The sequence below is a fragment of the Lolium perenne genome, chromosome 2 (genome assembly GCF_019359855.2).
Source record: "Lolium perenne isolate Kyuss_39 chromosome 2, Kyuss_2.0, whole genome shotgun sequence".
Taxonomy (NCBI): domain Eukaryota; kingdom Viridiplantae; phylum Streptophyta; class Magnoliopsida; order Poales; family Poaceae; genus Lolium; species Lolium perenne.
In genome coordinates, this window is record NC_067245.2 from 197,282,232 (window position 1) to 197,298,754 (window position 16,523).

Consider the following 16,523-nt stretch of genomic DNA (forward strand, 5'->3'; position numbering starts at 1 on the left):
TGAGTGTCTGCTGTAGGAAAGCCCACTTAACTTTATCATACGCCTTTTCAAAATCTAGTTTTAAAATAACCCCATGTAATTTCTTAGAATGCATCTCATGTACCGTCTCATGCAAGACCGCCACTCCATCAAGGATGTTCCTTCCTTGCATAAAGGCTGTCTGTGATGGCTGGACAACATGATCCGCAACCGTATTAAGTCTAATGGTGGCCACTTTCGTGAAAATCTTGAAACTTACATTTAAGAGGCAAATAGGTCTATATTGTTGAATCCTTTCTGCCTCATTAACTTTCGGTAACAAGATTACTTCACCAAAATTTAGACGAAATAATTCTAGTTGTCCAATGTGTAGGTCACTGAACAAATCTAGAAGGTCCGATTTAATCGTATCCCAGAAAGTTTGATAAAACTCCGCTGGAAAACCATCAGGACCCGGTGCTTTGTTGCATTCCATTTGGAAAATTGCCTTCTGAACCTCTTCCTCAGTATAAGGTGCGGTTAGTAGACCATTTTCTTCCATAGAAACTTGGGGTATATCGTCCGTTAAGTCCTCATTAAGAGAGAAGGTGCTTTCCTCCGGAGGACCAAACAGACCTTTATAATAATTAGTAATGTAAGATTTGAGTTGCTCATGGCCTTCAATCAACCCTTCATCTTGAAAAAGAGAATGAATACGTTTTTTCCGATGTCTCCCATTGGCTAAGCCATGGAAATATCGCGTATTTGAATCTCCTTCCAATATGAATTGAGCTTTGGAACGTTGATACCATTTGAGTTCCTACTCGCAAAGAAGACTCGCCATCTACGCATTTGATTGATTTTTAAGTTCAATCTCTTGCGAGGAGTCCTCGGATATCCCGGTCCAAAAGTGAAAGCTTAACAGACGGCGAAAGCAAAACTGGGCCAGGCCCAGATGCCACAGGGGCTGCGCGGCCCAAAGCCTCCGAGCCGCAAGGTGAGTGCGTACATAGGTTTTCGGCTCGGTGCCCTCTGTCCCCATTCTCAGGTCTAAACCCCCAAAGGAAAAAAGAGAGAAAAAAAATCCCCCGAAATGGCGGCTTCCGGCGAGGGAGCGTCGCTGCCGTCTCCGGCGGGTGGCGACGACGGCCGCCGCCGTCGCGTGAGCTACTTCTACGAGCCCACGATTGGCGACTACTACTACGGGCAGGGCCACCCGATGAAGCCGCACCGCATCCGCATGGCGCACTCGCTAGTCGTCCACTACGGCCTGCACCGCCTGCTCGAGCTCTCCCGCCCCTTCCCCGCCTCCAAAGCCGACATCGGCCGCTTCCACTCCGAGGACTACGTCTCCTTCCTCGCCTCCGCCACCGGCAACCCCAACATCCTCGCCCCCAGCACCGTCAAGCGCTTCAACGTCGGGGAGGACTGCCCCGTCTTTGACGGCCTCTTCCCCTTCTGCCAGGCCTCCGCCGGCGGCAGCATCGGCGCCGCCGTCAAGCTCAACCGTGGCGACGCCGACATCACCGTCAACTGGGCCGGCGGCCTCCACCACGCCAAGAAGAGCGAGGCATCTGGGTTCTGCTATGTCAACGACATCGTCCTCGCCATTCTCGAGCTTTTGAAGTTCCACAGGGTACATTTTCTTCTTATTCTCGTGATGAGGCCAATTATTAGCCGTATGTATGTGCCTTCACAATTGATATGAGATGGATCAGTACGAATTTTGTGTTTATTAGGGTTTAGATTCAGATGCATACTTCAATGTATATGATTGTTTGGGGGCATTGGTCTCGGGATTATGCTCTGGTGCCTGATTGTAGGGTGTGAATGTTAAGAGGGGCAAAATAAATCTGTTGATTTTTCGTGTGTGCTTTCGATAGACAGTATAGTTACTACTGTCAAATGAATGATTAGGGACTAGGGTGCCTGTGTGTAACGGTGTGTGGCTATGAAATCATCAGAAATGGGAGATGCAAAGCTATGCATCCGTCTTCCTTGCAGTTTTGCAGCTAATTTGAACAACTGCTATATTCGTCAAGTGCATAATGCTGCTGCTCATGTGGTGGCTTCTCTTAACAGCGAGTTTTATTAGCTCATATATGCAGATATTGGAATTAGCTGCATTAATTTTCTCCAGCGAGCAAGTCCTTTTGTGATCTAATTGTATTTGGTTTGGTTCCCAAAGTAGCCCTACCAAAATATTGACTGCCTATCAACTTTTGGTCATTGTACGGTTTGTTGCCAAATTTTTAGTTGCCAATGGGTGTCTACCTTTTTATCTCACATATTTCTTGCCAAAAGATGCAAGCCAACTATTGCCAACATTTGGTAGGGCTAGTCTAGGCATCAACCAAACACACCCCTTGTTCCAGTGTTCAATTGGCTAGCACAATTTTTTTTACTGTGAATTAATGTTTTTAGATTGATTTAGTAAGTGTATATATGCATGAAATATTGTATGTTTCTGGTGGCAAGATCTATCTGTTACTCATCTTTGTCATCAGACAAATGTCTTGGTACACGATGAGGATTTATGAATTTAGACTCTTGGAATCAGCTGTTGACTAGTTATGGAGCTTTGATGCAAATTGCTCCACCACTGTTTTGTATTTGTCCCGTTTGTTGCATCACTGTACTGTATTTGTCCAGTTTGCTGCTTGTATGACTGACATCCACCTTACTAGTATCTGTCTTGAAAATGTTGCCTGGTGAAATATTTGACCCTTTTACTTTTATTAACTATAAATAGTTTGTTTTTCTCATGTTCAAAAAAGCAGAATGCATTATGCATGTATTCTTCAAACATTATCATGCATATTTACTGTCAAGTTGGAGGATTTGTTACTATGCCAGCATTTTCCTTTGGCTTTCGAAAGCACAACTTAGCTGTGATGCTATCAAATAGTATTTCCACTGAATTAGAGTTCTATGATGATTATCTAATTTCTTATGGCTCACTTTGTTGTTCTGTTCCAGCGTGTGCTATATGTAGACATTGATGTCCACCACGGAGATGGTGTGGAGGAGGCTTTCTTCACTACGAACCGAGTCATGACTGTTTCTTTCCACAAGTATGGGGACTTCTTTCCTGGAACTGGGCATATAACTGATATTGGAGCAGGTGAAGGGAAACATTATGCTGTAAATGTCCCCCTGTGTGATGGCATTGATGATGCTACCTTCCGTGATTTGTTCCAATGCATCATTAAGAGAGTAATGGAGGTTTATCAGCCAGAGGTAGTTGTTCTCCAATGTGGCGCTGACTCTTTGGCTGGAGATAGGTTAGGTTGCTTCAATCTGTCTGTAAAAGGCCATGCAGAATGCCTTCGTTTCCTTAGGTCATTCAATGTTCCTATGATGCTTTTGGGGGGTGGAGGTTACACCATCAGAAATGTTGCTCGCTGCTGGTGCTATGAGGTCTCTCTCTCTCTCTCTCTCTCTCTCTCTCTTCCCTATGTTGCCACCAGAACTGAATAATTTTTTATTTTTTGTAATGCAGACTGCAGTTGCTGTTGGCGTCGAACCTGATAACAAGTTGCCTTATAATGACTACTATGAGTACTTTGGCCCTGACTATAATCTTCACATTGAACCAAGAACTGTGGAAGATCTGAATAAGAAAAATGACTTGGAGAATATAAAGTAAGCGAACTGTTTCTGTTAATGTGTTATCACATTCTTTGGCTGGTGTTATTTGTATGAATATAGGATTATGCTTATTCAGATATGTATGGAATATTTTATAGATAGGCAGGAGAGCCATTTAAATACTGCGTCCGTTCCAAATTAATTGATGCAGCTTTGGTCAGATTTCATGTATCTAGACGCATTTTAGTGTTTAGGTTTACTCATTTTGATGCGTGACCTAATTTGGAACTGAGGGAGTAGGAAGAATATATGATTAGAGTTAGAAATGACATCCACGTCCTCTGGAATTTGGATTATTACTTAGGGTCAAGTAAGTCCTATACAAGAGACAACATATGTATCAATTATTAGTCGAACCGTAAGAATTTAATCAATCCTGTGTCTCCCTTATTCGTCCTGTCTAACCTATGTTGTACTCCGATCCCTACACCGTGCTATCCGTTCATCAGTCTAACTTATGTTGTACTCCGATCCCTACACCGTGCTATCCGTTCATTCTCATGATGGTAGTTACCCAGTTTGTTCCATCAGGCTACCACTATTTTCAGTATTCCATGTGCTCTTCTTCTAAAAATTGTTCAGCCCCACAATCAATTCACCTCTGCTATCAAATGGTTGCATTTCTCAGATTTTTGAATATTTTTCTTTCTTCCATGTACAATTTGGTATCTTTTTTTTTCCCCTTTGTTTGTTCCTGTATTCTTGCAATTCTGATTCTGAATCTTGTACAATTGATTACCAGATTTCAGCATCTTGCACTTCTTGGATAGGTTACATTAGCTCACTGCTTGTTGTGCACGTTTAATAGATGTAGAGGATAACCCTTCTACGTGGTACTGTTAATTATTATATGGGGATCTGCAGGAACATGATATTGGAGCATCTATCAAAATTAGAACATGTTCCAAGCGTTCAATTCCATGACAGACCATCAGATCCTGAAGGCCCAGAAGAGGTTCTTCTCTTTCCATTGTTATTTCCAGCTTTTGATTCACTTTCTTGCTTTGTCATACGTGTGCATTTTGATAATCTCATTATGCAGATGGAGGAGGATATGGACAAGAGACCAGCTCAGCGCAGCAGATTATGGAGCGGAGGAGCTTATGATTCTGACACAGAAGATCCCGAGAGCATGAAAAGCAAGACTAATGAGTTAACTGCCAAATCTATCGTGAAGGTTTGCCCTTCTGCTCCTAAGCATTTATGCCATTCATCTTGCCTACGATATATCTAGGTTTTCTGAATTTCTAGGTGATACTATCTATACTAGCAGCGACTCTTGTCTTTCAATGATGTGAAAACTGTCAACTATTTCGAGTAACAATTTCCATTCAACTTGACGAAAAGTGTGAGCTTCATGAATATGGATTGTCCAATATGTAGCTTTTACCTTGGCAAATTTACATGTCTGATTAGTGTTCTCTCCAGAAAATTATGGTGTCTCATGTTCAATGATGTTGGTGCAGGATGAATCGAATGATGATTTGTAATGGCCCCTGAGTTACTGTTTCTCTGAACCCCTGGTTTTCTACATGCATGCTGATTGCTGAAGATCGGGGAAGTGTTTGAAGATGTACTGATATGTCTGAGCCGACCATTTTGTAAAACAGCGAATGTTTTGGGTACTCCTAACATTTTCGCGTCCATCCTCGAATGTGCGGTTCAGGAGGATTGCTTATGCTGGAAATGTTTCTGCATTCGTGTGGATTTTGATTCCCCCAACTTGTTGAATCTGTACTTTGCTCGGGGATAGCTTAACTCTTCTTTTTTCTTGGCCAAGCATGCCTGAAGCATTGTAGATATTTAGGGTGTGTTTGGTAGGCCGGCTGATCTCAGAGATTCTCATCTCAACCCAACTTTTTTCTGTTTTCGTTGTTTGGCAGGTCGGGTTGGCCCAACTGGGCATTGCCCACCTCGTGCGAAAAATACCCCTCAACCCTACCCGGTAGAGAAGTGAAAATCGATATTCATAGTTAGGCAGGGTTGACCTCGCCCGGAAATCCCCCCGCGCGCCTCGCTCTTGGGCCAAGACCAACAGGGGTCAACCACCCCCAGCCCTCACCCCCCTGCCCCCGCTACGCTCTCGCCTAGCACCCCCGACCTGCGTCGCCGCCTCCCTGACGCCACAGCCACCGCGCCAGCTTCCGTCTCCCTGCCGATGGCCTGCGCCGCCATGCGACGGACGAGCGCCAGCAACCTCCTCCTCGAGTCCCGCCTCCCCGATGCCGGGATCCGCCGCCACACGACGGACGAGCTCCGCCAGCAACCTCCTCCTCGAGTCCCGACCACCCGACGCCGGGATCCGCCGCCACGCGACGGACGAGCTCCGCCAGCAGCCTCCTCTTCGAGTCACGCCTGCGCCACCACGCGACGACCACGACGCCAGCAACCGCCTCGACTCCGGCCTGCGACACGCGACTGCCACGGCGGCGGCGAGGTTGAACTCCGCTAGGGCCACGACCACGGGCAGCGCCGTCACGACCACGACAATGGCCGGCGCCGCCACGGCCACGACAACGGCAGGGACCCGATTGATTTTATTTTCTATGTATAGGGACTTGATTGCTTTTTATTTCTATATACAGGTTCCGATTGCTTTTATTTTCTCTACAGGGACCTGATTGACTTTCGTTTTTGTATTTAAGGGATTCTGTGCAATTATTCAGCATCTCTCACCCCATACAACAACCAAACAACGGACACACTCAACATAGCCGAGCTACCAACACGTGACAATATCCCATCTCAGCTTAGCTAGCGTCAGCTTGTATGAGTGTAGATTGCTATTCTCTGATGGCCCAATCTACCAAACACACCCTTAGAGCATGTCTAACAGACCCCTTAAAAGGCCCAACCCCGTAAAAAAACCGTCGATATACGGGGTAGAGCTCTACCCGGCCGTCTAGCAGACCCCGTAAATCAGGCCCCCGTCTTGAATTTTTACAGTTTTGGCTACGGGTGGCTTTTCGCCCCTTACTTGTGAGGGGTGGGAGGGGGAATACAGGGCCAACCCCTCACCCGTGGCAGGCTGAAATTTCAGCAGACAGCAACTGCTCCTGCGCATGACCTCGCCGGAATCCGGCCAAATTCCAGCGAGCTGCGGTCGAGGGTGGCGGCACGGGGGCTAGGAACGGCGGCAGCACGGCAGGGCATCGTGTGGGCCGGAGCGGGCGACCAGGTGTGGCCATGGCGGGCGTTCGGAGCGGGAGCGGGCGCGGCCGGCGTGGGGGTGGCCGGAGCGGGCGCGGCTAGGTCCGGCGGCGGCCGGAGCGGGAGAGGGCGCAGCCGGAGCGGGCGCGACCGGCCGTGGCTCGTGCGTGGGGCGGGCGGCCGGCCTTGGCGAGCGGGCGGGGGCGGGCGGCCGTGGGCAGCGCGGCGGGCGGCGGCGCGGCGGCGGTGGGCGGGGCGAGGAAGTGGAGCTAGAGGAGGAAGAAGGAGAGGAGGAAGAAGGGGAAAAAAATTCTAATTTGGCATATTTTGGGAATATTCTTTTTTACAGTTTAGGTATACGGGGTCTGCTAGCTCGTCCGACTTTTTGGCCGACGAAAAGTGAATACAGGGCCCTCTACTTGCGTTTTAAGGGGCGAAAATATACGGACCTGTTAGACATGCTCTTAGTTGAGGTCTTAGAGCATCTCCACTAGAACCCTTATATTCATTTCCAATCCCCCCAAAACCGCCTGTTAATCATCCATGCCTCCCTAAAAATTGGCACTCAGCAAAACTCACCTCTTCACCCCTAAAAATTGGCACTCAGCAAAACTCACCTCCTCACATTTTCAAGCTGCCTGGCAGTTTCAGCCATGCTTAGAGCATCTCTAACAAAGTCCGTAAATTATCTCTAACAAAGCCCGTAAATCACGTTGGAACCGTATTTTTCCGGCCGATTTACGGTTCGGGTCGAAAGTGGCGCGTATTTTTCCGGCCGATTTACGGGTTCGGTCGAAAGTGGCGCGTATTTTTCCGGCGATTTACGGGTTCGGGTCGAAAGTGGCGCAGAACAGAGACTGAACTCGCTGCTCGGCCCGAAAAACTTTTTCAGGTACCCGGAAAATTTCAAACTTGACCCCTATTAATGCAGACCGAAGGGCGGTTTACAGGCCTAAAACTGAACGGATTTCTCACCGCTCATCCAGCACCGCCGTCCGTACCACCGCGTCCAACCGTCAATTTCTGGCTGCTTTGCTAAAATTATGCGACCATGGCTAAGCTCGCGGCCGCAGGCGGAGCGTGCGGCGGGCGGACACGGCAAGCCATGGCGCGACGCGGTGGCCGGCAGGAGCGCGGCGCGGTGGCAGGCGAGCATGCGCGCGGGGCAAAAGCAACATGCGCGCGGGCAGCTAGTCAATCACAGCCGCGTCCGGTCGCATCAATCCGGCCGCCCGAACCTTCGGCTCCTCGCGCTCGGCTCTTCCCTGTGCGCGACCGTCCTCGCCTGACCCCAATCTCACGGCTGCAGCTAGGGGCGCGGGCGGCGGCCGCGCGGGGAGACGTACCTAGCCAGCGACGTGGACAGTTTTTGTGAAGAAGATGATGACTTTCCGAAACTGGCGACTCGCGTCTTCCATGGCCATGTCTCCCCACCGCAACCGCTCGTCCACTTGAGACCCTGCAAGCACCCATCCTCAAGCTGCGCCTCCTCCGCCGCTACCTTGTCCACTGTTTTCTCGGTCTGTCCCGACGTTGCCTGGCCTTCCCCTGAGCTCGCCCCGGTCTTGTGAGACACGAACAAGATAACAAGCTTCTCAACGCCGTCGGGAACAACACCTCTGAATCTGACGAGCTACGGTTTTCTAGTGTTGCTTGATTGGGCCTTTTTTTGTTGCAAAATCTTGCAGATTTTATTTGGTTTGTGAAATATCTGGGAATTTACGTATGGATTTGGTATGATGGGTCTGAAAGGCGAGCTTAGATATTGCCGGGAAGGAAAATGATCATACTATTTGAACTTCACAATCGATGAAAATAAGAAAACCAATAAGAAATGAGGAAGGTTAAAGAGAAGCTAGAGAAGAACATGGTGCAAAAAGGGCGATGAAGGAAGCAATGTAGACCATTAAGGAAGAAAAGAAGAGAACTGAAAAAGAATTATACAAACCGAGTTGCATTTCGCCGATATTGACATATTGTCCATGAGCACAAGGGGGCCTAGGCGCCTAGCCAGTAGACAAGGGCGAAGCTAAAACTAAGTGTCAACGGGGTCATCTATGTATCGCTGAATCTGTCCCCCGCTCCTGCGCGTCGCTCCCGCGGGCGACGCCAGGGGCAAACCCTAGCACGCGCGAGCCTCGACCTCCCCCCTCCCTCCTCCTCCGCCGCCGCCGGCGAGGGCCGCCGGGCAAAGCCCGCGCGGTGCTGGCGGCGGCAGGACCTTCTTTACCCGCGCGCGGGGGCCCCGCGCGAGGCAAAGCGCGGTCGGCGGCGGTGCTCCTAGGGGCTCGCGGAGCTCGGTCCGGCGGCGACGGTGAGGCTTGGCGGCGGCTGTTCTCGGCGGAGGTGCGGGCTGGCGCAGGTTATGGCCGAGGGCGGCGGAGGGCGACAGTGGAGGAAGCTGCTGGCGGCGGCGGCCCGGGTTTGGGCCAGGCGGGCCCCGATCTGGGCCTGGCGGGTCGCGTCCAGGGCCAGGAGGGCCGTGGAGGTGGCCAGCGCCGGCAGGGCTCCTCCCAGGTTGCACCGCCGCTGGTGCTAGAACTGGGCCAGGCGGGCCCAGATCCGGCGGTCCTCGGCAATATGGCTGCGCGGTCCATCTTCTGTCCGGGAGGGCCGAGGTGAGGTTCTTGCTCGAGCTCGGCGGCGAGTTCTTCGATGCCGACAAAGTGTCCGGCTTGACCGGCGGCATGGCGGCGTCGACAACGGCGCGGCTCTGTCCCCGGGCGTCGTGGCGAGGGTGCTTCTTGGCGATGGTGCGCGGTCTCGGCCAAGGCCGTTTGCGAGGAGTGAGGTTGCGGCGACGCCGCTCATGGTGTCTGACTAGCACGTGGCGGTTCGATGGTGGCGAGGGTTGGTCCGGCCCGGTGCTGCAGGTGGATGGCGACGGTGACCTAGGCGTAGCAGTGTGGTGGCATGGCTAATGGGCGTGATCGAGGCCTAGCAGGCGGCCGGGCCTGATTTAGGCCACATTGACCGTGCTACTGCGTCCGGACGGCGGGCACCTCGGGTGTCGGAGGGTGGATCCCCTCCCTTGGGCTGCCGTGTGCTTTGATGGCTGCTGTCAATGGTGCCTTCCTACCCTGCCCAATTCGAGTTGCGGTGTGCTGGTTAATCCATGGGCTCAAGTTCGTGGGGATGCCGGGGCGGCGGCCCTGGAAGGTGGACTGCGTGGTTGGCTCTTCGGCGGGCAACGCGGCGGTGGTGGTGGTCTATCTCTTCGGTCATGAGGATGGCGTGGAGCGGACGGTGGGGGATCCTGGTGTTGGCGGCGCTTCGGCCTCGGCAACCCCCAGATCGTGTTTGGGATGCCCAACTTAGGGACTGCGAGCGGCTGAGTTAGCGGGCGTGGTGTGTGGATGCTTCCGGGCGAAAGCTCAGCGCCTCGGCGCCAACGACGGTGGTGCCTGCGGGTATCGCAACCCTCTTGGGGGCGTCGTTGTGGGTATCCGCCCTGCGGTACGGCTCCGGGTGAAAACCCTTGACCTCGTGGTCTCGACGGCGGCGGCGCAATGCGTTGTTTTCCCTCTTGGGGGCGTCGTTGTGGAGCCCCGTTTTGACTCGGTCTCGTGCAACTTTGGGGTCTCTGTGCTCTTTTTTTTGTTTTTCTTTGATCTGCTTTGTAAGAGGTTCTCCTCTCCACCTTGTATCGGTTCGGCCGTTGCGGGTTTATTTATAAAGCGGGGCGAAAGCCTATTTCGAGAGAGATCTATGTATCGCTAAGTTTTTTTTTCATGAAAACGTAAAAAGAAGCATTACGTGTCTCGGTGCATTGACAAAAAGAGGGTTTATGCACAAGTTCAAGATTGGATGAACACAACTTCATACAACTCAACCCAAACAAACAAGATTACGAGAGTAGCTGGCGAAGTCGGCCACATTCCTTTACTTTCAAATCCAACAGGCCGTGCTCACCGACGAGGTGCCCTTGCAGAGCGACGGGTAGGGTCGTAGCCCCGATGACCACCAATCTATGAAGTTGTCCTCAACAATGGGAGGCCTAGAATTGGATCAGATTCACCACAATAACTTCGTACTAGATAATTTTTGAGGAAGGGAAACCAGTAAGAATGTGCACTATTGTGTCCACTGAGTGGTCGCAACACTCCCATTCCAACATCTGTCGATGGGCATGCTAGATGAAGAACGTCACCCTTGCAGGGTGCCAATTAGTTCTACTTACGGTTCCCGGATCATGATACAATCACCAAACTAACTTGCCTAGCTCCACCGTGAGCTGCATGTAAGGAAGTTGGATTCACATGTGGACATACTGCGAAAGGGCAAGCGGGCTCAAGACTTCCGTTATGCATGTCGGTGATTCAATGTTGCTCCATCGACGCCTCTCGCCAGGGACGGAGCTCCCTTATATTGTTAACTTGTATTAATTTATAGAGCATGATCCTAATGGAAAAGAGAGAAAATATAGATGACCCTAGTGCCAAAAATTTCTATCTTCGTCCCTGCCTCTGCCACCGTACAACACTTTCTTGGTCACTTCGGGATTAATGCAAAGAGGGCCGACTTTATCTCCCTGTGAGGACTCCCAAAAGAGGACGGAGATTCTGTCGCTTGTATCCTCTGTATGACAGCAGGGTCATCCTCTAGAAATAATATTTAGTTTTTGAGGGTCTACAAATAAGCAATAGTTAGCACTAAATAATGAATGATTTTGTATTTTCTATGTTGACCCCAACGCTCTCGATGCAGCTGCCAGTAGATAGGTTTGATCTTTTCCATTATATAAAATGTAAAATATGTGGCTTCGTATGAAAGATGGACTTTCAGAATTGGAGGTGTAGCCTTTAGGCGTGACTGTGATTGTGAGCCACAAAACGATGGAGTAATTTTTTTTGGGCAAAGGTTAAAACCATGAAAGTTCTTCATACCGCGTAAGATCTGCAAGCGCGAAAGCTGCACTCACGCAAGCTTCTTCGTATGCAGGAATTAGAACTGAAACATGCCCTAACATTGTCGCAACTATCTTCCAAGCATTGTCCTTTTGAATCACTGGCACCTGTAGTGATGGTTTAACCCAAGCACTTGCTTTTGCTTGTATCGACAAAATTTCAATGTTTATTCCTAATTGAAACGTGATTGCTGTTTGCTGCTACTGCTGGCCTGCTGCAGGCCTGCAGCTTATGCAGACGAAACGTATTATTGCTGCTTTAATCAACAGAACGCTGCCATGACGGGCCTCTGGAGGACTGTATCTCAGTTTGTGATGCAAAGATGCGTAGGTTCTATGACGTTGTTTTTTTTTCCGTTCAAGCTTGCCTGAGTTTTCGCTGGCCCAGGGCTGGCACTGTTGCACACAGCCGGCGCCACGGGGGAGCTCTACGAAAAAAATGCAAAACTAACTTTTATATATAAGAAAACACAACAGTACTTAATAAAACGGGGATGTAGCTCAGATGGTAGAGCGCTCGCTTAGCATGCGAGAGGTACGGGGATCGATACCCCGCATCTCCACATTGGAATTTTTTAAACCTTAATCTTATTCAGAGAAATTCAGTTGACCGAATTTGGTCTACAGTACTACACATGCCGTCTCGTCGCGCTCGCGATAGACATACACATCACTGAGAGTATATAAAAAAGACAATCAAAAACTGTACTGCACGGAAAGTTCATACTAGTACAAAAAACCATCTGAATCTGATGTTATATCGAGTCCAAACCATGTACAGTAGAAATCTCCCCAGCAAAACACGAAGCTGAAAGAATCGAGCTGCGGAGATCATCAAGCTTTACTATTGCCATCGGCCGCCATCGCGGCGTCAATCTCCGCCAGGTACCGGCGCTTCATGGCGTCGAGCTTGGGCCTCTCCAGCTTCTCGACCATCGCGTACACCTTCTTCTTCTCCCGATCCTCCCGGCGGTCTTTCTGCGACTGGTACATGTACGCGCCGCAGGCCAGGCCAGCGGTGGCGGACAGGAAATTCACCAGCGCCGCCATTGATTGCCGAGGTTCAGACCTAACTATCTATGTCGCCCAAGAGAAAGAGAGAGGGGATCGACTCGTGACGTGGGCGCGTCGAGCCATATCGCGTCCATATATGTTTCCAATCGTACATCCCTGACTTGCCGGGTACACAACGGACTCTGCTGTAGACGGGCCGTCGCCATGGATTGATAGATCGTGACCGTCCGCGCGCCGTCTGCATGCAGTTCATGGCTAACTTGTAGATCTCTTAAAACATCTTCGAATATGATGCAAAATAGAGCACCCAAATAGGTACGGTGCCTAATAATTTGTACAACACAGAAAACTGGCTTTACATCACCATAAAAGCTTTTTGTTTTACAATATGATGTATTTTAGGGCACATGTGCTGCACACTAGCTGATGTAAAATAGGCCAGATTTGACCAACTTGATCAGAATCGATACTCAAATATCTGTCAAGGTGTTAGCGATCGCAATGTTTAGCTTGACGTTCCCAACCCGTTTTTGCCCCCAAGACTGCAGACGCTCCGCCGCATTCCTGAATAGCGCGTCCAACCTCCGGAAGGGATCCACAATGCCGGGGTCACATACCCAGGCCTCCTTAACCGCCTCATCAAAACCCTCCAACTTGAGCCAGAAGCTCTCAAACTTGAACCTTCTCCTAGGACGAAAAGCCGCATTGAGGGCCAAGTGAAGTGGCGCATGATCCGAGACCGACGAGGATAACCCTTGCAGCACAGAGTCGCAATGCTGCAAGTCCGAGTCTACCGAAACAAGCACCCTATCAATGCGTGTAAGAGTAGCACTCTCCCTTCCATTACTCCAAGTGTAGATTCTCCCATGCATGTAAAGATCCTTCAGCTCATGCGCATGCACAAACGCCCTAAAGCGCCGCATCATGTTCCTATCGAGGTTCTCATTGTTCTTCTCAGAAGCGTTCAAAATCATATTGAAATCTCCAGCCACCATCCACGGCCCCGGGCAAAGCGTCCTTCTCTCCATCAACTCATGCAGAAACAAGATTTTCTCCTCCACACCTTGTGGCCCATAAACTATAGTAAGCCACCATTTTGACTCATCCCTAGTCGTGACCTCTCCCGTGATGGCAAATGTGTCGTAGCTCACATTGGCGATTTGGACCACCGAGGTGTCCCATGCCATAACCACTCCTCCTCTTGTATCATCCGCCGGAAAAAAAAACGAAGCTATCAAAAGATGGCCCCAAGCATTGGGAGATGTAGAACTCATCCACCTCCCCTACCTTAGTCTCCGAGATACACACAATGCTCACATGCAAACTCTCCAAAAACTCCCGAATAGCACTCCTTTTCGCTGGATCATTCGTGCCGCGAACGTTCCAGAACAACAACTCCAGATTACAATCCATAAGAAAAAGATACAGACTCCACTCCCACTAACACCTAGTGCGCCGCTAGCACAACTCTACAACCCTCCCGCTGGTCGAAGCTCTGGGGCACCATCTTCCCAAAGATGGACGCCATGACCCTCACGTGTCGCTCGCCGAGGGGTGAATCGAAGATCTCGGTGAAGCTAGCAAGGTGCTCCTCGTCCACGGACAACTCCTCCGGGCAGATGCCCAACGCCTTAAGTAGCACCGTCTCTGCTGCCGAGGCTTTGGGCGCCTTCTTCTCCTTCTCAAGCACCGTCATCGCTGCACTCCTAGTCAGACGCCTGGGCGTGAATGGCTACGCCTCAGCACGCAGACTAGACGAACTCTCCACCTCCCTGAGTAGAGGTGGGGCCAGCTTCTTGAGGATAGAAGCGCAGAACGTCTTGATGCGACAAAGCGCAAGCCTCTCCTGCTGCAAAGCCAACTCCGCGGTGGTCTCCTCACTACCCACCTCAGGCACGTCCTCCTCAGTAACTTGCTCAACTCGAGCGCGACGCGGAACCATCTGCATGTCGCTGTTTGGCCCCGTGTAGGACGTACACGGGGAAACCACAGGGTCGCTGTCCGTATGCTCCAGCATGTCGCAACGATACCCACTGTCATTCTCCAGCAGGGTTCTCTCTCTCTCAGAAACTGACACCTTGAAGAAACCCTCCAAACTTCTTGAGCAGGATGCACTTGACGATGCTGCCGAATTCACCAGTGGCGTGCAGTTCTCGGGAAACAGTGGCGTGCAGGCCTCCTTCGCGGAAACATCCTCCAGAGATGGAACCATCTCACAGTGCAGCGCACTCTCTGTGGGCCCCAGCGTGGCGTCACCGAGCCCACCTCGCCTGGCCGCCATGCACTTCTCCCCAGGCCCATCCAACTCATCAGCCTCCACGCACACACCGTCCCCACCACGCGCAGCAGAAAAAACCTCCACAGGCAGACCGACAAGATCAGCCTCGGGATCAGCCGCAGTTGGCAGCGAGACTCCCACGTCCTGCCAAACCGGCGCATGCACCGCCTGACCAGTCTCCGTCGGCGGGTCCACCAGAGGAATATCCTCCGCATCTTCCTCCACAGAGACCAACACCTCCGCCTCCACGCCACACGATGGCGCAGCTCCACTCGATCGAACGATCCCCTGCACAGTCGTAGCTTTCTCCAACGGCTCCCTGATCTTCTGCGCCTCGACAGGAAGCTCATGCATGACCCCTGGACCCCCAGCCGCCGCAAAGCTGGACTCGACCGAGCTCTCTGTTTGAACGGCCCAGGGCACAGGAGACGCCAACGGCGGTAGGCCCCACAGCGAGCCGATCGCCACTGGCGAACTGCCATCTGTCCCGCACCGACTGAGGGAGGAAAGCCCTCCAGGCCCACCACGAAAGTCAGGGACTCCTCGCGTCCAAGGTAGAGTTCTTCTCCGGCGATGGCCACTCTCTCCGCCGCCGCCGCCGCCCGGCCCCTCCTGCGACCCATGGTTACCGGCTGCGCCTCCTCCCTGCGCCCCAGGCCTGAGCACTGTCTCCAACGGCAACGGCTCTTCCACCGCGACGACATGGATCAACACACGGTATTGCAATGTCTTTATCTCAGGCGAAGAAGAAGCTCCCGTCTGGGAACTGTCAGCCCCCGCGAGCTCCCTCGCCGGCGGCCTAACCTCTTCCCTCAACGGCTCCGGTACTGCCAGCATGCGCTCGACCGGAATGGCGTCCACCTGGGAGGTCCAGGCCGACAACTTGAACAGAGCGAGGTCCGCCCTCGAGCGCGTCTCCAGCGCCACCTCGTCCACTGCACATGACTTCCCAAGCAGGTCCTCAACAACTCCTACGTCCCAAGCATGCGGTGGCACTCCCTCCAGGACCAAGAACACCTTGGAGCTCAAAGGTACCTGCTTGGCCTGCGCCTGGCGGTTCGAAGGCCGAAGAACGAGCGGCGCTCCCGCCACCAGCACTGATGGCAAAGCCGCAACATGGCGACGCAACTCCGCAGACTCGAAGACTATCAGGAAGTCCTCAGGAGCGTGAACGTGCACCGAGAACGCCGCCGCCGGGATGCCCCTCCACCTCAAGGCCGCCGAAACTTGCTCCGTTGAGACCGCCGGCCTCCGTCCTCCGACAGAGGCCACCATGGCGAATCGGAGCCTCCGCTCCAACTCACACATAGCTGCGGTTCTCCTCACAACGCAAAGCGCAGGCGCCTCGCGCACCCTCAGGCTCGGCTGAGCGCACACAGAGTCGACGCACAGCGGCGGGCATGCCTTCATCGGGGGGAGACTCAGGGGGAGAGGAGCGATGAGGGCAGACGGCGGGGGCGGCGGCGGGGGTGGGGGTGGTGGTGGAGGCAAAACAGCCGCCGGTGGCGGCGTGGACAGACGCTGCGGGGGAGCCGGTGCGGCCGCGCGTCCAGACTCCCTGCCAGG

The 16,523-nt window shown here is 52.0% G+C and overlaps 1 protein-coding gene and 1 non-coding gene across 2 annotated transcripts; both read left to right on the forward strand.

Annotated features, from left to right (window-relative positions):
• Nucleotides 1-1,002: 1,002 nt before the first annotated feature.
• On the forward strand, nt 1,003-5,388 carry LOC127334328 (histone deacetylase 6). The gene is made up of 6 exons (XM_051360760.2): nt 1,003-1,594; nt 2,938-3,378; nt 3,461-3,603; nt 4,474-4,564; nt 4,652-4,786; nt 5,076-5,388. Exons 1-6 carry the CDS (start codon nt 1,052-1,054, stop codon nt 5,097-5,099), a joined length of 1,377 nt encoding a protein of 458 aa, XP_051216720.1. The 5' UTR covers nt 1,003-1,051; the 3' UTR covers nt 5,100-5,388.
• Nucleotides 5,389-12,155: 6,767 nt separating this feature from the next.
• On the forward strand, nt 12,156-12,228 carry TRNAA-AGC (transfer RNA alanine (anticodon AGC)). The gene has a single exon. It is a non-coding gene; the product is annotated as a tRNA-Ala (tRNA).
• Nucleotides 12,229-16,523: the final 4,295 nt, after the last annotated feature.